Consider the following 21,463-nt stretch of genomic DNA (forward strand, 5'->3'; position numbering starts at 1 on the left):
AATGAGGAATTGCACTGGGAAGGTGTGGGATGACATCATCTAGCCTCCCTGCAAACAATTTTTACCTTATGCCATCCACTGGCTTAAACGTTGCTTTTAATTGGGAATCAATGCCAATGGTTTCTCCCTTTGCCCCATCCACAGGTAAGGTTCTCTAGGTCACTGTCACGCCAGATAGAAATGAACACTGAGTTCTTCACTACATCCAGTGGAAACATTTACAAGGTGGCTCTGAACTTACCAAAGCTTAAAATCAAGAAATCTGAGAAATATTATGTGGGGAAACTGAAGGCGAATTTGCTGCCCTCCTACCTGGAGCAAGTGTACCTCTCTGAGAGTTTCTTTACGGATGTGAGAAGGCAGTGAGTAGGACTTCAATCTCTTCTCTTAGTTTACAGGTCAATCCCATCTTCTTTGTGGGTTATATTCCAGTGGTTTGTATTTAAAAGCAAAATTACACAAAGCCAAAACTGACCCCGACCCCTGAGATCTCATGAGGTTGGGGCCATCTACGATCTCAGACTGCCCTGCAGGATCTTGCAAGGGCTTCTAGAGCCCTGGCATTGTCCTCTAACAGGCATGTCAAACCTGCGGCCCTCCAGATGTTTTGGCCTACAACTCCCATGATCCCTAGCTAGCAGGACCAGTGGTTGGGGAAGATGGGAATTGTAGTCCAAAACATCTGGAGGGCCGCAGGTTTGACATGCCGGTCTCAGAGCCTAGTAAGCAAGTCAGTGGGCTTAAAACTCTTTCTATGAATGGAAAGACCCTCGGCAAACAAGGCTGCCTTATCCACTTTTTATTTATTTTTTATTTTTTTTGTTGAGTACATAAAGTTGTATTTGTGTCAGCGAAGCCTGTGTGAGATGCAATCAACCTGTAGTTTAATGGAATTTATTTATATGTTTTAATTTAAAATATTTACATGCCGCTTTTAAAAAAAAAATCTATTGAGTGGTACATGGTGTTTGAAAAGTCTGCTCCCAGACTTCAAAACTACCTCGTTAGGGAGGCCAAACTGGCTCCCTCATTGTTGTCCTACCGCCAGCAGGTGAAGACTGTTTTGTTCCAGCAGGCTTTTCGGAGCCTACTGCTTTTAAAGAAAGGGCTTTTATTTATTTTTATTTTTTATTAAAGATTTTCTTGAATTACAGAAATATATGCAATGTCTCTTATAACTTGTTTACAAATCAGTTTTATTTGTTGAGACATTGGGAAGAAAGAGGGGGATAGAAGTAGATGGGGAGAGATGGGGGGTCAGGTGACGGTGTTTCTATTTTACTTACAGTAATATACGTTTGGGGGGGTTGTTAGCGTCACTTGTGCAGGTTCTCTGTTGTTCCCTTGTGTTCCTTTGGTGGTGAGAGAGGTTGGGGTCAGCCTAGGGTATGGTTATTCATTTGTGGTTGGCTGTAGTGGTTTTTGTTTCGTGTGTGAGTGGGGTGGGTGGGTGTTTTGGATCAGGTTAGCCATATTGATTTGTATGTTGTTGGTGGATTTTTGTCATTTACCTGTTGGGCTGTGTATGTGATAAAGGGGAACCATACCAGGGTGAAGTCGTCTTCTATTTGTCCTGTGTCAGTTTCAGCTTATTGGTTAATTTTTCTAGTAGGGCTGTTTCCCATACTATTTGGTACCATTGGTCCATGCTTACTCCTGACAGGTCTTTCCAGTGTCTGGTTATGGTGCTTCTGGTTGCGGAGAGTAAGTGAGTTATGAGTTCTTTGTAGTGTACTTGGGCATTATTGTCTTGGGAAATGTTTAGTAAGGCCAATTCTGGGGTCATTTCTAATGTTTGCTTGGTTATTTTACTTATTTCCCGCATGGTTGTTGTCCAGAATAGTTGAATTTTGGGGCACTCCCACCACATGTAGAAATATGTGCCTGTTAAGGTGCACCCTCTCCAGCATTTTTGTGAGGTTCCTGGGCATATTAGCGCTAGTTTTCTTGGTGTTAGGTACCACCTGTAGGTAAGTTTCAGAGTTCTTTCCGTTTTGTTGATATGGATTTAAAGTTGATATGGATTGTCTTTTGATTGTGTCTAGGGGACTCGTGGAATTTTGTAGTAGTATTTTATATATTGCAGATATCATCCCTTTGCCATGTCCCTTTGTCGTTAGGTGGTTTTCGAAGGTTGTCAGAGGCCGAGTTGCTGCTGATTTTACTGCTGGATTGTTTAAGAGGGCATGTAGTTGGTCAGGGCCGGCCCTACGGCAAGGCTGGGTGGCACAGGGTGCCAGGCCGCCGGGCCACTAGGGGGGCACCGCACGGCGGGCGCTGGGAAACGGGGGGGGGCGCCGGAGGGACCTTCGCACCATGGCGCCAGATATGCTTAAGACGGCCCTGTAGTTGGTGTGGTGCTAACCAGGGTATTTGGGTGTTTTCTAGTTTATCCTGTATTTCTTGTGTTGACAGAGGTTTGTTATTGTTTTAAAAGTCTGCTAGGCGATATAAGCCTTTGGTTTGCCAGGTTTTTATCTGGAGGTTTTGTGCTGCATGGTGGAATAATGGGTGGTAAACCAAGGGGATTAGTGGGGATGGGGTTGGGGATAATTTGCCTGTTTCTGCTTTCCATGCTTTGCGCATGGTTTGTGTGTACCTACTAAGTGTTATGGGATTTTTCCTTAGTTTGTTCGGGAGGAATGGATATGCTGTGGTACAGATATTTTCGATTGATTCCCTCTCCAGGTGTATCCATTGCTTTGTCTCGTCTTCTAGTATTTATGGGATTATATGGCATATTTGGTTGGCTCTGTAATATGTTTCTATGCTGGGAATGCCCCATCCTCCTGCTGAGGTGGGGATGTGAAGATATTTGGCGCTTATTCTTGGTTTTCTATGTGAGAAGATAAAAGAGTGTAATTTTCCCTGCCATATGCGAAGTTGGGATCCAAATTGGGAGGGTTTGGAATAGGTAGGTTAGTTTTGGGAGGGTGACCATTTTGATCATGGCCATTTTGTCTGAGAGAATGAAATTCATATTGTTCCATCTCTTTAGGTCTTTGTTTATTTGCCGCCACAGGGGTTTGTAATTATGAAGGTGTAATTTGTTGAGGTTTTTGGTTATTTGTACCCCTAGGTATCTGAACTTGGTGTGACAAAGTTTTATATTGGTGATATTAGTAAGTTCTTTTTGGGTGTGAGGAGGGGTGTTGAAGCACATGGCTTCTTATTTTGCTAAGTTTACTTGTAGGCCTGACACCGTTGCAAATGCATTGAGTTCTCTGGTCAGGGAGATTGCTGTGTTCAAGGAGTCTGATGTTGTGACCATTAGGTCATCTGCAAAGAGCCCTAATTTATATGTTCTGCCTTTTAAAAGAAAGAGCTTTTAAATAGCACAACAGTGTTTTAATATATATATTTTGCATCAGTTATAGTTTTTAATTCTGTTATAGTTTAATTACTTTTTTGACTATCATCTTCTATATGCTTTTAGCTTCCTGTGTGTTTTATCTGTGTCTTTTTTAGTTTTTGTGAGCAGCCTTGTGTCTCAGTTCTGGGAAGCCGGGGCACAAGTACATTTTAGAAACAAACAATACCGTATGTTAGTAAAAACGAAAATGCAGCCCAAAGCCTGAAAAACAGCAATATAGAAACTGGTGTGAACAAAAGTGCAGAAAACAGACATCCCGTAGATTTCAAACACATAAATCCAGGTCTGATTTATAGGCCAGGGAGAATGCCTGGGTAAAGAGACACGTCTTTGTAAGATGTCTGAAGCGACTGATGGCTGCTGCTTCATGTGTGGCAGAGGGAAGAGCCTTTCCCAATATAGGAGCAACAGCAGAAAAAGTTCGTTTCTGAGTCATCACCCTACAATGTTTTGCAGGGTGCCATGTCACAGGTAGAATTTCCCCATATGATTTAAGCAATCTTACGGTATTAATACAGAGGCACGTAGCCTCCCAGGTAAATGCCTTTTGCAAGAAGAACAGGAACAAGAAGAAGATTGTTCAAGGCATCTTTCAGCATAAAAATCAAAACAAGATGAGCTTCTGGCTGTGGACTACCCTCTGGACATGCTACTGCATCTGATCCTAAGGATCTTTAGTATATTGGGAGAAAGGAATGATAGAAGTTTGAATGTATTTGTTCCTCTGAACCTGCAACCTCCTTCAATAGTGGTCTTAGAAGGATTATTGCTGTTCTCTCCCCCCCCCCCATTTCCCCCCCAAGACTTTATTATGAAGTTAAAATAAGAATCCAGTAAGAAATACGAAATATTTAAAAGTAAAAGAAAAATTGGATTCACAGCCATTACTTTATAAAATACATTCTCAAGACTACACATCGAATTAGATGTTACAAAAACAAACTGACCCGATACAGAAAGAGTACAAACCAAAGGTTACATACAAAATACAAGCCATATTTCATTAGGATTGGCCTTTCATATAAGTAACAAATGGCCCACCCACAAAGAAAGCTTCCCATCACATCTCTGACTCACCATCTTTGAGCAACAGAAATGCTTAGCACAGAAGCTCATAAAAAAAATGTGGAGGGAGGGTGCTTAGCTCCTCAGGATGGGCAGTTCTTCCCATAAACCTGGAGCAAAGCGTGTCTCCTACTTTTAAAATTGTGAAGCAAAGCATAGCCAGAGTTGCCAGAAGCCTGTGAAGCTCTGGGGTTCACCCACATCGCATGATGCAACACAGTGAACACTGAGAAAGCAGAGATGTGAACTTATGAGAGAGATGTTTGTTCCTGCAAGCAGAAGGATACCCCCACTTTTCCCTTCCTTCTCTTTCCCCATCACAGAATCCGGCTGCAGTTTTTCGAACACCTGGAGAACTGGTATGCTGAGACATTGTCCAAGGCCTGGGTCATCGTGGACTCCAAGAAAGAAGAGATCAGCTCTGAAGTGCAGCTGCGCGCTCACCTTCATGAGCCAAGGCGGGAGCGCATTGAGAAGGATATCTACGATGTCAGAATGGGTACTGATGTTTTCACTGCTACTTGTTACCAATGTGACACAGTTCTTTCAGCTAGCCCACCTACTCCCCACTAACACTAAGGCCATATCCACACCAGACATTTGAAGCACTACAATACCACTTTAAACAGTCATGGCTTCCCCAGAAGAATTCTGGGGGCTGTTAAGAGTGCTGAAAGTCGTAAGAGGGGACTCCTTAGACAGAGGACTAGGACCCAGGAGACCATGGCTCAGATTCCCCTCAGTCATGTAGCTTGCCGGGTGACCTTGGGCCAATCACTGCCTCTCAGCCTAATCTACCTCACAGGGTTATTGTGAGGATGAACTGGGGAGGAGGAGAACCATGGATACCCACTCAAGCTCCTTGGAGAGGAAGATGGGATAGAAATGCAATAAATAAACTGTAGTTCTAGGAGGGGAATAATGAGTTTCCGCAAATAATATAGGCTGATTTGCTATATATGGTTGTGCCCAGCTGTTAGGTTAAAGCCCATTGAAAGTCCCCCTGCCCTCCACCGACCAATGTTGCCCTGGCCTCAACTGGTAGGCAGAGGATCGAATTCAAAACGTTGACAAGTTTGTGGAGGCTGAATTTATAAAAAGCGATGGCAAGGATGGGTTTTTGGGAATTTGTTCAGCGGTGTCTGAACACACACACACACAAACAAACAAACAAACAAACAAACATGTATGAGCAGTGGCACCCCATGGCATTTGGGGAAATATGGATTGCAAGGCTTTCCAGATTTATCTTACTTTCAACTCCCACCGGCTTGAACCTAAAGCATTCTCCCCCCCCCCTCTCAGCGGAGCTGCGATTTCACAACGATCGCTTACTGCGACACTGCAGTGGTGTGGTGTAGGCCCTGAATAAAGAAAAAGCCGCCTTCTCCAGGCTCCGAGAAGACCAGAACCATGTCAGCAAGACTTTCCGGCAGAAGATCCAAGACATGGAGAACATATTCCTGACGGAGACCAGGGCTGACAAGTCAGTTGGGGAGGAGGGGGTCACACAGCTTTTCCCCATGCCTCTTCAATCCCAGAGAATTGGTGGAGGAGTGTGGAATGTAGAATGTTGTTGTCCAATACTCCAATTGGTAAACAACTATAAACACAACTATTAGCTGTGTTGTAGAAGCGTTGTAAAAACTCCTTGCCCAGCACGCTTCCTTCTCGTTCAAAAGTCAAGCCTGGTTTCTAAACGGTCCAGGAATTTCCCTCTGAAGTTTAGATAACAGTCTAATTGCAGCGAAAGTCTTATCCAGCTTTCAGTGCTCTTGCGTGCCTGAGAAAATAACTCACTTTGACTCCTTTGTTCATTAAAACAGAGAAGATTTATTAAGGTTAACAGCCCGGAGTATTTTGCTGCATCCCGGCTGAAAACTGCGACACAACAGACAGAATTAAAACATACGGTGTCATATATTCTAGAACATAATAGCAACAGGTACTACTTCCTGTTTCCTGTTTACATGACACATCACAGACCCCTCGTGATACAGAACGACTGCTGAGCTATTAACCCTCTCAGCTCACACCCCCTCTCGTCCTGCATCGCAGGGGTAGCGTAAAGACTTCCTCACGCAAGACACAAACCTTTGCAGAATCCCTCATGTCTCTGGAAACTCAAAGATTTGGTGAACCCAACTGCCAGGCTTCCCTGGCTCGGGCAATCCCTCAGCTTTGCCAATCCTGCGTGGACGCTTTGGCAAACGTTCCGAAAACGAATGTCAGCGCGTTTGGCACTGGTTATAACGCAACCAGTCTCAGTAAGCATCAAACAGAGCCGGTTGTCCTCCCAAACCGTGATGGGTTGGCAACACTCCCCGTTGACCCTCTGGACCAAACATTGGCAAATCTGAATCGCTCCACAGACTTCTGAAAGAGCGTCATACTCAGTCTCCGCAGAGAAAAGAGTAATAAAGCTTTGGCGCTTGGAACACCGTTCCATCAGAGCATTACCATACTTCACACCTTTCTCAGCTGCTGACTCCCTGTCCTGCAACTTGGCCCAGTTGCTGCCAGACCAGCACGTGTCCTGTGCTGTACTCATAACTGGCAGCCTAAAACATAACTCCTTAGTATCTCCCAGATACCTAAGCTCTCTCTTTATGCCATTCCGGGCATGCACACTGGGCTGTGCATCCTCCTGGCTAAGCATCTTCACAGCAAACATACCAACTGGTTTACTCTCCTGAGAAAAACTCAACAAACTCCCTAGAGCTGATTGGAACATCGCGGGGCTCTGGAACTCAGAGTGTTCCCCGGACTGACTATCCTCAACAAAACAAATCTCTATGGGTGTTCTGATACTAGCACTATCAGCCTTCTTGAACTTTGCAACCAACTGTTCAATCTCACCTTCCTGCCTCAGCAAGAAACTGTGATCTGCAGATCTGTCAATCCTGACACCTAGGTAAACCCTCACTGGACCTAGTTCTTTGAGCTTAAAACACCTGCCAAGCTCTTTTGCAAATCATTGCACCTGTGCCTCTGTATTTGCAATGCATATGATGCCATCTACAAAACAGAACACAAGAATCTGCTCCTGGCTAGAACTTGCCAGATAAAGACAACTATCAGCAAATTTCTCTTGGAAACCTATGCTTTCCAAAACTTCATCCAAACCTATGGCTGACTGCTTCAAACCATAAATAAACGTATGTAACTTCCAGACAACATCAGGCTTACTGATCTTAAACACTTGTGGAGATAGCATGTACAGCATTTTCTCCAATGGTGAATTCAGACAAGCGACACTGATGTTAAAAACAAAACTTTCCTGAGCAGCTGTAGATAACAAAGATCCTAGCGCTTCAGTTGCTGCGGGTGCAAAACTCTCAGAATGCAACTCCTCTAGCATTGAGACACCTCTGGCTACCAACCTAGCCCTGTACTGAGGATCTCCAGTTGCTGTGGGTTTAAGCCTAAACACCACGCGACTGTGTACAGCGCGCTGGCCCTCGGGCCGCGCCACTGTGAAAAACACCTTCTGTGCTTCCATGGAGTCTAACCCCATCTGCATTGCCTTGTACCACTTCCTGGTCACCTCCTCAGGCAATTGATGAACTTCCTCGAGTCTTTCTGGCTCACACTGATCCATACAAGTCCACAGACTAGTGGCTGTATATCTGTCAGTAGATATCCATTTCGTGGCCCTCTCTAACCTTCTCAACCTAGCATCCACATCCCCACCTGACCTTGTCACGATGGAACCTGCTTGAGTACCATTGGCTTCAGGAGATGCATTGCGCGAACTACTGCGCTTGCTCTGAGCTCCTGAACCATGGCGCGGGAACAACCTGTCCCTATTGGCTTGCCTACCAGTGCGTGGCACTGGAGGTGTGAGAGTGTTCCTAGGCTCTTGCTTTGAAACTCCTCCCTGCTGTGCATTACTCTGGGCAGCGCTGAGCATCCAGCCCGCGTCTCCAGCGGAATCTGTCGCAACAGTCCCTGGATTCGGTCCGTCAACTGAACCACTGTCTCCAACTGTACCTTGCACAACGGTACCTGTGATTGAACTACTGGCTGGTTCACAACCAGACACAGCCTGTCCATCATAACTAGAACCTGCCAAACCTGTAAGCACATCAGGGATGTAGTGGATAAGTACCCTGTTTCTCATATTTTAAGACATACCCATAAAATAAGCCATAGCAGGATTTTTAAGCATTCAAGGAATATAAGCCATACCCCGAAAATAAGACATAGTGATAGGCACAGCAGCAATGCCGGCTGCGGCAGGAGGAGGAGGAAAAAAATAAGACATCCCTTGAAAATAAGCCATAGTGTGTTTTTTGAGGAAAAAAATAAATATAAGACATGTCTTATAATATGAGAAACACGGTATCCACACCTGTGCCTCACAGAACTCAATGCTGTCGCTGAGTATCACCCGTGACTCATCACTTCCTGGGCGCACGAACCTCCAAAACGTGGAAAAAAGTTCGTATCCCACAAAAAACACCTTTCGGGACTTGGGACCGTCTTCAGATTGCATTACAAAGACTCCCCATTCAAACAACCTCAAGGAAACCTCGGGATCCTTGCTACACAGCAAGAAATAGGATTCACACCCTACCGTTGAATTGCATGGCCAGAACTTCATCAGAAAACTGGCGACAATGACTATAGCTGACAACGTCTCTCCAAGAATCGTATCTTCCTGTTCAGCTACCTCACAGCCTTGCGGCTCCCTTGGAGCTGACAATCTGTGCTTGCTTCCTTCCTGTGGAAAGAAACCTTGCAGTGTGCCCTCAGCACATTCCGATCCATGATTGGCCTGTAAACAAAACATCTTACAGGAAAACTTTAGCTTCACAGCTTGAACCCACTCACTAACCAAGCCTAACTCCTCCCCTATACTCTTGAGAGGTATGGTGAAGCTCATTCTGGTGTGGCCATCTGACAGAAAAATTTGGGTTCCGCCCATACGGAGCGCTTCCCTTGGTCTACAGGAATCCACTTGAGTCAGCATAAGTGCCTGACTAGAAACACTGGTAGACCTGGAACCTTCACATAAAGTAGCCTTGGCTTGTTGACAAACAGCGCAACCAAGAACCTTAGAGTATGTCAAAATGTTGCCCATCTCTGGTGTACCTTTACCTGTACCTGGTACCCTCTGCACTTCACTTACATGCGCACAACCTTGTTGCCACAAGTGGGCGCAATTGTGGTGTAGACTAATGCTAGCACTCTGAACCTCAGCTGTGCCTGAGATGCTATCACCTGTACCTATTACAAGGATAAAAAACCCATTCTCAGTACATTTCACACCCTCCATTGTGCATATAACATCCTCAGAATGTACATTGCAACTATCTTTCAACAAAGACAAGACAGATAACAAATTACATTTCATCAATGGCAAATCAAATACATCAATATTAGCAATATTTTCATGTATAGAGTGAAACTTAATGCCATTTGCAAAACTCAGTCCTTTTCCAAGGAAAAAGTTCTTGTAGTTCAGGACCTCACCACCAGGGGTCTGGAGTTCAGAGCGTTGCTTAGCAACTGGCACGCCACTTGCCTCAGCTCTTACAGCAACAAGATGACGTGACTCACCTGCTGACCGATTGTCAACACACATGCTTCTGTTATAAAATCATATTGGGGGGGGGGGGGTTGCAGGACACCATTATTAATGAACAGAGAGGGGTGACAGCTGCAATACCCAGAATCCTGTTCAATGCCATCTTCCCTGTCTCCCCACCCCTCCAGCTAGGACTCGACCCTGCCTGAAGGAAGGCTTAAGGATCTGCATATGCACAACAGTTAGCATAAACTCACACATTTCCCCTCTCCACCTCCCCTCCGCCCAGAACAAAACAATGTTTCCAGAAGAAGGGGGGGGGGGGAACCGCCCAAATCCAAAGTTAAACTTTTCTACTCAAGTTAATAATACAGCCTATTATATGTTCTCTTACCATGAAATCTCTATCCGCTGCCTCTGTATTAGAATTGCTGTTTTATATCTTAGAACTGTATATGTCAGGACTGCTACCTTTTAATTAGAAATCCCTGCATTAGGTATGTTTTCCAGGTATATTTTCTGTATGAACCCAGTATGATCCCAACCCACCTGAACCTTGCCCTACTACCACCCTATACCCATTCAAGGACACACGGACAATAGAGGGATTAGCTGGAACAACTTTATTCAAATAAATTGCCATCCTCAACGTAGCCCACCCTTCCATGGCCTGGAGGAAAACACTGCCGGGCGGACTTCCACCCCATGGAAATCGCCAGGAACTGCCCCACCTCTGCACCCATCTCGACTGATTGCCCTTCCTGCCAAACAACAGGGAGCACCATCAACGACAGGAGAAGAGAGATTGACATCTCTCCATCTGAAAGGAGAAGTCATCTCCGCACCCAGCTAATCCGATCTCCCACCCGTCGCCCTTGTCTCCCCCTCCCTCCTAGTCCAGAGATTTCCATGCATGAACAGGAGGGTATATAGGGGGACTTCACCATTTCCCGGGGTTCCTTCCTTCTTTCCAGAGGCAGGGACCCTACAGCTGTAGCTTTGCATTCTGCAATAAAGGGATCAGTTTGTTTTTCCTGACAGCATCGTGTGGTCTCTGTCATTTTCCCGGCCGAGCTGAACTTAGTGCAAATTTTGGAGCTTCCGACCCGCGTCTGTCCTTCTTAAAAGGCAACGCATTTTGGGGAACATTTTTTCATAACAATATGGCGAGCCAGGCCAGGAGACTCCGTTTAGCCGTACTCTTGGGGCGCCGTGGTTGGGGAGCCCAAGCGCACCCAGCCATTTGCAGGGGGGATCCCCTTCCCCGACTGTCCCTGGAGTTCTGGCCTAACTGGGATCCTTAGCGGGACCACGCAGGGAAAACAAACAGGATCCAGACGGCCGTGGGGGTTGTTTTCCAAGATTTTCTTCTCCTGTTGTCGCGAGGTGATCAAGCTTCAGGAAAAGAAGGCAGCGCGCTGCGACGTGAGTATCAATAGGGAAATTGGCTTTTCGGGGTGGGAATTGTCACAGCAATCAAACTCTTTACTATTTTTCATAGCCAAAAACCCAAAGCCCGTCGGAGTCTGCCCAGGCTGGAAGGTTTTGCGGCTGCCCTTTTCCTCCCCAAGGCTTGTTGTCCGTCGGAGTTTTGCCCAGATAGCGAGCCTTGGCAACTCTTCCTTCTCTCGCTTAGCTATCCCGGGTGAAGACGCCCCTCTGCCATGGCGACCTTTTGTTAGGTATGACCCATGACCAGAGATTGCAAGTGCGCCCGTTCCCTTTTCCTACTTTGCATTCCTCAGGTCCGATCTGGCATTGCGTAGGCAAGCGTTCAGTAGGACCTGAGTCTAGAGAGCAAGAGGCAGGGAGATTGCTGTGGCACTATTAAATTGTGGGTGGGAATAGGAGTCCTCCTCGGAGTGTGTCCACTTTCCTAGAACGTTTTCCTAAGGAGACTTTCCAAACCCCATTTTCCCTTAGAGAACCCTTTAGCAAACCTTCCCAAGCCCACTTTCCTATCGGAGTCGGTCCACTTTCCTATCGGAGTCAGTCCACTTTCCTTAGACGTGCCCCAGGTTCCCCAGGAATCCCCAGAACCCCGAGAGACCCCCCACAGCCCCGTCGGAGACTGCCCAGGGCTAGAACTTGCGCAAGTGCCCCTTCGGAGACTGACCAGGGCAAAAATGGGTGCACCCCTGTCCAAGAGACAACTCTGCAGGCTTCAGGGGAGAAATAAGCCCAAGGAGAGCTTACTTCCCGTCTGAACTCTGATAAACGCCTCCAATTGTATTTAAGAAATGTTTCAGGGTCTAAAAAAACAAAAGAAAAAACCAAAACAAAATGCAAGCTTGCTTAAATAATCTTATGTAAGGGCTTGATCAACCCAAAAACAATGGCAAATATTTAAAAGAGTGGAGGTAGTGTGTAAAGGTTTGTTTTAAAGAGGCTGTAGAAGGCCATTTTTTCCTCTCCAAAAGTAAAAAGAGGGGGCAGGATGAAGGAAAATAAAGAGTAGTAAGTCTGAAAATGCTTGCTCAATGCTTTGAAAAAATTTTGAAACTTGAAAATGTTCACTTCATGAGGTGTGCAAATGTTTGGTATTGAGAGAGGCTCCAAAGGGGAGTCTTTCTCCAAGTGACTAGATGAATATTGACTAAAGGAAAATTGAACAGCTATTCCAATAAAGGTGATTTGTTTGTCAAAAGTAGAGCTTCCATAGCCAGGAATTGTCTATCTGAGTCTAGTTTTAACTTCAATTGTGTTGGACAGAAGGGTTATTGTTGGGCTCCCCATATCAGTCTCTTAAGGAAAAAACTCATCTGCTAAAGGGTTCTGTATAAAGTTGGTATTTTCATTCAAATCTTGTGAATCCTGTATCTTAGAGGGTTAGACTAAATGACCTCAGGGTCCCTTCTAACCCCCATTTAGAGCTATGTGAAAGGCAATGTGTCTGATGTGGTGATGGGTTGAAATTCAGCCCAGCTCTGCTTTCTGGCAAGGAAAGATTATTGGTTTTCAGAGTTGGAACAAGAGTGTCATTGTTGTTTTTATGGAGCGATTATATAAGTTTTTATCACTTTGTCTATTAAGGTTTAAAGTTTAAGCACATATGAAAGTCTTGAACATTTCCCAATCTTTATCCAATCTTAAGGTTTGCAAAAGGCTTCTATATAACGTTGGTACTTTTAATCTTCCCCTTCCTTATTTTTCCCTTAGTACACACGTGTGCTTCCGTGATAGGGCATAGCCCGTGTTTCCTTCCCAGTCAGGCATCTGTACTCAAATGTATGTGTATCCTAAGGGCGGTGATAGTGTTGAGATCCCCATATTTCAGAAGGGGTGGACTAGATTACTCAAGCACTGAAAAGTGACTTTAAACTCTGGTGGATTAGTGAAATGGCCTGAATTCAGTCAAGCTTTACTCTTTGGTGGAGAAAGATGGAAAGATAGATTTTTAAAGTTTGGCATGAAGAGTTTGAGGTGCCACTTAGAAAGAGGTAGAGATGGTATATCATACATTGAAAATGTCTGGTGTTTTTTCCCCCACCATATTGTCAGCTATTTTTTAACTGCAAAACTCCAGCCAACAGTTCAAGCACATACAAATTCATAATCAAGCAGAATGAGCCTTGACCATCCCTGTACATAAAGGCCAGAATAATTAGTCTGGAAGATGGTGAGGCTGAGATGAGTGAGAATGTTGAATATCATTAAGTCTGCTCTGGCCATATTACCCATAGATAAGGGGGCAGGGAATTTAGTCTGCCATGGCTGAAATTATTTAAAACAAACAAACATTTGCAATTTATGAATTCTGACCGGTCATTTACCCGTACATAAGGGGGCGGGTCATTGTTCCGCTAATGACTAGAGGGAAAGCACACTAATAATAATAATCCACATTTGTGAAATATTTTGAATAAAAGTCTGCACCCCAAAAACCCTGTAGATAAAGGGGGCAAATCTAGATTTCTTTTGCCTGGGGTATGAGATGTTTATATAGTACAGTAAACATGGCTAATTAGTGCCATGACTTCATTAAGGAGTTTAATTTAACCAAACTTTTATTGCAGCTTTCTTATGAAAATATTGGGTTGTCTGGATGTTGAAGTTTTATATATTAAAAGTTTAAGATTTATAAGTCTGCTTCCAAAGCAGCAAGGAACAGGAAATAAGAGGTGTCAGAAATATCTCAGGATACAAAAGCTATAGAAATGGATTTAAACTGACCAAAGAATTTAATTTGACCACTTTTGTTGCTGGTTTGGTGGGAGTGTAAATTGCTGGGTTTCTGTGTAAAATCTAACCTATTCACCCTTCCCTACCTCTTTTCAAATGGTGACTTAGCCAACAGCTGCAACACTTTCAAGTGGTACAATAGATTTCTGAATCACAAACTCTGTACATGCACAGAGGCTATGCCAGCTTGAAGAGAAAAATAGAGGAAAAAAGAAGGTTAAAAGACAAAACAAAAACAGCAACCAAATGCTGAAGGGCCTGTGCCCTGCAGGGGGAAATTTGTTTAAATTTCCTTATGCGTCTTTGACTCCAGGGGTCACTTGAGAAAACAAAAGGGTCAAGTGTTGGACCATCATTCCAAATCTAATATGCAAAATTCTTTCCAGAGGTAAATATCTCAGCACTCCCACTTTGAGTTCATCGCTTGAGTACTTTTTGTTGTTGTTTGTTTCCCCTTTCAACAGGATACTGATTGTGATTTTAGTCAAGGGCTTAGAAAAAAACTCCAGACTATGCAAACCAAGGGTCTGCTCCCCCTTTCCAATGGGTATTCAGGAAGCACCTTCAGATACTTATCTCGCATTGCATTTCACCCCAAGCATTAACTCCTGCATAACCTCCCCCCTTGCAAAGTTCCAACCTAACATGCAAAAATTATTCTCACAGCTTTCCCAGGAAGAACATTTCTAAAGGATATGTGAACCTTTAAGAAGACTAAACCCCAGTAACAAGTGTTTATTTTTTCCTTTCTCCCACAGCAAAAAAAAAAAAGGGGGGGGGGGTAGTGAAGAGATACAAACAGTAATTTCTTTCCTTACAGTCTGCAAAACGAGCTTAAATCCCTGCTGTATTAGTTTACTTCCCGCTATAGTTTTATATATTTCCTTTACTTTGACGCTTCTCTTTAGGTTACAAATAATCTGCTTTCATTTATTAAATCAGTTTTTCCATTATGTCTATGAAATTAATCTAACCATAATTGCACAACTTTAGATTGCTGCTCTTTATTTTCATTTGAGATGCTCATTATTAGAAATTGTGTGTTTTAGCATTTATTTATTTATTTTGGTTTCTCATATGTCAGTGTTTTGTTTTGTTATATTTTGGGGCATGTCCATCACGTGGAATGAGGTCTTTCATTCACTGCGTCTCCAAAACTTATTACTGATGTTTATTCAGGTACCATCTGTGTTTTTCCCCATAGAGTTCTCTTTTCTCAGATAGCACATGATGACTTTTAAGGTTTTTTTCCCATTATTTTACCATTCACCTTCAAATCTTTAGGTTACAGTCCAATATTAACCTGTATGGTCTTTATAATGTCTTCATATTATTTGATAATAATTCTTTTTTTTAATCTGAGATTTTTGTGTCAAGTCCATCTGAAAAAATGTTGTTTGAGTGGTAATCTAAATATTATTTTGTTCTTATTTTTGCATTATTTTGCATTTCTACTTTTTATTTCTGTACATGTGAATGTAACATCTAAGTCATTCTTTCAGTAGTAATAACAATAATAATAATAATAATAATAATAATCCCCTAGGTAAAGGAAAACAGACTTAGCAGCTAACAACAGTAGTAATTATATAGAAATGTGATGAATAAAATACTTAATGCATCAAGATTTTATTGTTTGCAGCTTCCCAAAAAAACTCCAGGAGATATTTCCACCCCCTTTTTCCCTCTTCTTCCCTTTGGCTTTTGCCCTTTCCTTCTTCTAACTGTGCCCTTAAGTACCCCAAACCCTGCCCCTTACAGCATACTCCTTCTACAGATGTTACTACAGACGCAATGATGGAAAAAACCTTGAACCCAAATCCTCCGGACCACAAGACTTTTACCTGCAACAACAGACACCAGAGTTTTCAAACTGGCCACAACTATCTCATTCCAAAAGGATATGGGCTGACAAAGGGGGGAAAGTGAATTGCAAGGACATATGCTCTCTTTTGACTTCAGGACTCTGTGCCCTGTTAAGAGTTGGCCTCAAGATATGCAACTGATATATAATTATGTTTTATGTTACGTGATATTATGCAGAAACGTTGACCTATGCCTCACAAGTATATGTTATTTCCACAAAGGGGGGGGCATTTTTGTGTGTAATTGTTTTCATGTTTAATGTATAGTAAGTTATTGTATGGTGGTATTATTCCTTATACGCCCAATGGAGGACTCATGTTTTCTAAAAGATCAGGCTATTGCATAGTCCATTATTGAGATTTAGATCAATTTATGACCACATTTCCTTATCTCACCTGGCACTTTGTAGTGTGCCAGCCTTCTTTTTACCAAGAAGCAGTTTCAGGATTCATGAAACCAGCAGATACAAGAAGGTGTATATGCCTTGATTTACCTGGAATGATTCCTTATAGAATTAAATTGACCAATTTGGACATGTGCCCTTTTCAGAATGGTTTTTATGGGGCTGTATAAATTATAATTGGGTCAGTTCTAATTGGGCAAGTGTATCCAAGGTGCAAGTAGCTTTCTCCCTTTAAGAGCAACTGAGCCCTACTACAGTGCAAGACCAGAGCCTATAATAAAAATCCCATAGAAAGCCCAAGGCAAAGGCATCTCTCTCATGACATGCCCAAACCTGTGGCAGCTATGGTGAGTGCCAGGTGACATGGTCGATATGAAAGCCCTAAGGGGATTCACCAGGGATTGTTGCTGCTGTGCCATGATGGAGGTGTGGGACCAGAAAGCTAACTTTGACACCTGAGAACACACAAAAGGCAAACTCCAAGGAAAATGCATTTTTCAGTCATTGGTGGACCTTCCCGGTAATGTAAGGCATATACCATTTCTTATAAAATGCTTCTCCCAAGCCCCCCTTTGAGCCGCCACCACATACCCCTAGGTTGTGCCAATGTACCACCTGGGAAATGGAGAATATTATGTGAGGCAATGATTGGTTGTTACACAACAATATTGCCTCAGAGAGGGGGCTGTTATAAAATCATATTGGGGGGGGGGGGGTTTGCAGGACACCATTATTAATGAACAGAGAGGGGTGACAGCTGCAATACCCAGAATCCTGTTCAATGCCATCTTCCCTGTCTCCCCACCCCTCCAGCTAGGACTCGACCCTGCCTGAAGGAAGGCTTAAGGATCTGCATATGCACAACAGTTAGCATAAACTCACACATTTCCCCTCTCCACCTCCCCTCCGCCCAGAACAAAACAATGTTTCCAGAAGAAGGGGGGGGGGAAACCGCCCAAATCCAAAGTTAAACTTTTCTACTCAAGTTAATAATACAGCCTATTATATGTTCTCTTACCATGAAATCTCTAGCCGCTGCCTCTGTATTAGAATTGCTGTTTTATATCTTAGAACTGTATATGTCAGGACTGCTACCTTTTAATTAGAAATCCCTGCATTAGGTATGTTTTCCAGGTATATTTTCTGTATGAACCCTGTATGATCCCAACCCACCTGAACCTTGCCCTACTACCACCCTATACCCATTCAAGGACACACGGACAATAGAGGGATTAGCTGGAACAACTTTATTCAAATAAATTGCCATCCTCAACGTAGCCCACCCTTCCATGGCCTGGAGGAAAACACTGCCGGGCGGACTTCCACCCCATGGAAATCGCCAGGAACTGCCCCACCTCTGCACCCATCTCGACTGATTGCCCTTCCTGCCAAACAACAGGGAGCACCATCAACGACAGGAGAAGAGAGATTGACATCTCTCCATCTGAAAGGAGAAGTCATCTCCGCACCCAGCTAATCCGATCTCCCACCCGTCGCCCTTGTCTCCCCCTCCCTCCTAGTCCAGAGATTTCCATGCATGAACAGGAGGGTATATAGGGGGACTTCACCATTTCCCGGGGTTCCTTCCTTCTTTCCAGAGGCAGGGACCCTACAGCTGTAGCTTTGCATTCTGCAATAAAGGGATCAGTTTGTTTTTCCTGACAGCATCGTGTGGTCTCTGTCATTTTCCCGGCGGAGCTGAACTTAGTGCAAATTTTGGAGCTTCCGACCCGCGTCTGTCCTTCTTAAAAGGCAACGCATTTTGGGGAACATTTTTTCATAACACTTCTCAAGCCCAAGCTGGTGGTTCCTTTGCTTTTCCCAAGCTCCAGAGAACATCTAATCTGGTGGCCCAGCTGGCAACCTTCAGCTGTATCTGCAAGATGACGCAGCAACACAAGGATAGAACAATGCCTCTGCTGCTCAGTGGAATCTTCCAGGGCTCCTTTGCACATGCTTCCACTGCTGGGAAAATGATAGCCCTGCACAGCATAGCTCTTGGATGCTTCCCCACGCATAGGGAAAAAACAACGCTCCCAAGAAACCTAGCCTTCAGCTGTGGCACAACAGCCCTGCTCAGCAGCAAAGCCATGCCTAGCCATTCTGAGAATCTGTGCATCACAGGAAAGCTCCAAAACAGCAACAAACAGCTGGGTGACGTCTTCAGCCCGATTGACTCTGCGTTGTGCCAAAACAACCCCCACCTTTTGGGTTGAGGCTGCAGGGACCGGCCGTGGATGTTGACTGACTGCCAAGCCTCCAGCTGGGATCGTAGCAATCTTGCTTTCCTTCCCATTTGCCCAACTAGCAAAGCCTCTCAGAGCATTTGCTGCTGACCAGCCCCCTCTCATCTCCCTTTCTCTCTCTTCCCAGGGGGTAGGCGTGACCACAGCATTCCATGCTGCGCCAAGGGTGTCTAGCAGGAGGACTGGGGCGGCATGCCCAGGCCAGGAACCTCCTTTGGCAACGATGTGGGAAAAGGTTAAATGAAAACTTTTGAAGCCTGTGCCATTAAGAAAACAGCACTTCTCCCATCCCGGGGCTGTCAGCTTACTCACGCTTTCAGCGTATCCAACGGCTGGAGTCTCCTTCAGCAGACCCTCCGGAAGAGAAGATTTACGGGTTGCCAGCGAGATATGTCTCCAAGCTGGAATTTTTACGGCTTTCAAAACAGCAGCAGTCTTTCCAAAGCACTTCATAAACACGTGAAAGCTGAATTTATTGCCCCCATAACCTGTGGAATGTAGAATGTTGTTGTCCAATACTCCAATTGGTAAACAACTATAAACACAACTATTAGCTGTGTTGTAGAAGCGTTGTAAAAACTCCTTGCCCAGCACGCTTCCTTCTCGTTCAAAAGTCAAGCCTGATTTCTAAACGGTCCAGGAATTTCCCTCTGAAGTTTAGATAACAGTCTAATTGCAGCGAAAGTCTTATCCAGCTTTCAGTGCTCTTGCGTGCCTGAGAAAATAACTCACTTTGACTCCTTTGTTCATTAAAACAGAGAAGATTTATTAAGGTTAACAGCCCGGAGTATTTTGCTGCATCCCGGCTGAAAACTGCGACACAACAGACAGAATTAAAACATACGGTGTCATATATTCCAGAACATAATAGCAACAGGTACTACTTCCTGTTTCCTGTTTACATGACACATCACAGACCCCTCGTGATACAGAACGACTGCTGAGCTATTAACCCTCTCAGCTCACAAGGAGGGGCTACCTTATCACAGCATCAGGTTGCCTGAGTGCTTTTGATTTTGGTGGTACTTCTGGATCCAGGTCTGTCACTGGAGTGCCTTCTACCAACTGTGACTGGTTCAACAGCTATGGCCATTCCTAGACCAGGGAAGCCTCGCCACAGTTGTTTATGGGTTGGCTCCTTCAAGACTGGGTTGCTGCCATGCACTCTGTGTGGGGCTTCCCTTAAGGCTACAGTTAGTGCTGAATGTTGCAGCACAGATGCCCACACAATCACTTTAATCTGTGGAACTGACAATGCCCCTGATGCCATATAATACCTGTAAGAACTCAATCTATTTTGAGTGTGGTGGCAGCTACACTTTGGAACTCCCTGCGTATTGACATCAGGAAGACACCTTCACTGTATTCTTTTCAGCACCTGCTAAAACATTTTTGTTTAGGCAACCCTGTTCAGATGCCAAGGAAGTTGATGCAATTTTTACATCAGTTTTCAGTCAGTCATTATTGTAACTTTTTGAAAGTCTTAAATTGTTATTAATCTTATTTACAATTTTATTGTTTTATCATTTTTGTAACCCGCTTTGAGGGTTTATTTGTTTCTTAGAGTCAAGCTGTTTATAAATTTTATGAAATTAATATAAATTAAAAAACCTCCTTTCTCAGGCTGTTGGCTCTCAGCAGCAATATGCGCACTGAGCTGATTGACCATGTGGAGGTGATGCAGCTCTCCCTTCGGAGCTACAGGCAGTACTTGGAAGAAGCACTAGGGAAGCTGCGAGAGACAAACACTGCCTTCCTTAAAGCGTGCAGGTATGCCAAGATCTGTTCAGCAGTGGCTGGTGTGGTGGATTCCATGAGGTGGGGTGAAGCTCTCGAGGCAGTGCCCCTGTGGGTGCCCCACCACTTCCACTGCCAGCGGAGAATGGGTACCAGCATTGTTGCTTATTTCATGAGATCTCACAGAAATCTCACAAGATCTCTCAGAGTTCGAGAAATCTTGCAAGATTTTGGCACTGTGGTGTTTAAGGCAACTTTACTTAGTCATGGTAGCCACCATTGGGAAACCCACAGAAGTGAAATCCCCAGGCCTGTAAATTCCCTATCTTAGCTTTGTGCAAATGTAGAAATTAAGCCACGTTCCTGTCCCCCTCCTCCTTCCCCTGCTGAGTTCTACAAGGGACAATACTGAGACTTGAGGAGGAGGAAGCTGGCAGCTGGTGCCACCACCCCTTGTAAGTGAGAAAGCAGGCAGGTGGGGGCTGGCTGAAGGCAGACTGGGGTAGGCAAGGTAGTGTCCTACTTGCCCTAAAGTGGCAGCTTCCACTAAGTCTGGATAAGATCCTCCTATACAGGTGGAATAATGAACAGGACCTTTTCCAACCTTAGGCCATTCAAAGTCATAGCATCCTTAACCGGTATTTTTCATTGTTTTTTTCAGATAATTTGCCGACGGAGGGAATTTTTCTCCTAAGGAACTAGATGGCTTCATCAAGCACCTGCACAAGGAGAGTGGGTGCATTGAGTTTGTCGAGGGCTTGATCATGATTGACCTGGAGAAGATGGAGTCTTCTTACCTGGAGCAGGTGAGGAGATGCCGGGCTCCCTGTTCTAGCAAGATAGAGGTTGCATCAAGAACAGCAAGAAGAATAAAAACTCGTATTTTTTCCCGCTGCCTCCCAAGGCTACAGAGGTCATCAACAGATATGAAAACAAGTTTCGTTATCTGGCACTCGACCGGCTCTTCATAGAGAAAATCCAACGGTTCCTGACGAACACTCAAGTGAAAATCAAGACAGAGGTGAAGATAAATGAAGAGTATTTTATTTTACTTTATT

General features: G+C 44.3%; 2 protein-coding genes and 1 pseudogene across 3 annotated transcripts in view; 2 read left to right on the plus strand and 1 right to left on the minus strand.

Annotated features, from left to right (window-relative positions):
* Positions 1-19,629, minus strand: part of LOC132591142 (mediator of RNA polymerase II transcription subunit 22-like) — a 66,643-nt gene extending 47,014 nt beyond the window's left edge. The window contains exon 1 of one of the 2 annotated variants that reach the window (XM_060270044.1): positions 18,981-19,629. In XM_060270044.1, coding sequence (XP_060126027.1) covers positions 18,981-19,121 — 141 coding nt within the window. In that variant the 5' untranslated portion in view covers positions 19,122-19,629. The remainder of the gene's footprint in view (positions 1-18,980) is intronic. The other variant, XM_060270045.1, reaches the window with a different exon arrangement.
* LOC132591445 (coiled-coil domain-containing protein 180-like) lies at positions 181-5,799 on the plus strand. Its single transcript, XM_060270046.1, has 3 exons — positions 181-362; positions 4,762-4,937; positions 5,744-5,799. The coding sequence occupies exons 1-3, from the start codon at positions 181-183 to the stop codon at positions 5,797-5,799; spliced, it is 414 nt and encodes a 137-aa protein (XP_060126029.1).
* A 293-nt stretch (positions 19,630-19,922) lies between the features above and the next one.
* LOC132591160 (coiled-coil domain-containing protein 180-like) overlaps positions 19,923-21,463 on the plus strand; it is a 57,627-nt pseudogene continuing 56,086 nt past the window's right edge.

The sequence above is a fragment of the Zootoca vivipara genome, chromosome W (assembly GCF_963506605.1).
Source record: "Zootoca vivipara chromosome W, rZooViv1.1, whole genome shotgun sequence".
NCBI lineage: Eukaryota > Metazoa > Chordata > Lepidosauria > Squamata > Lacertidae > Zootoca > Zootoca vivipara.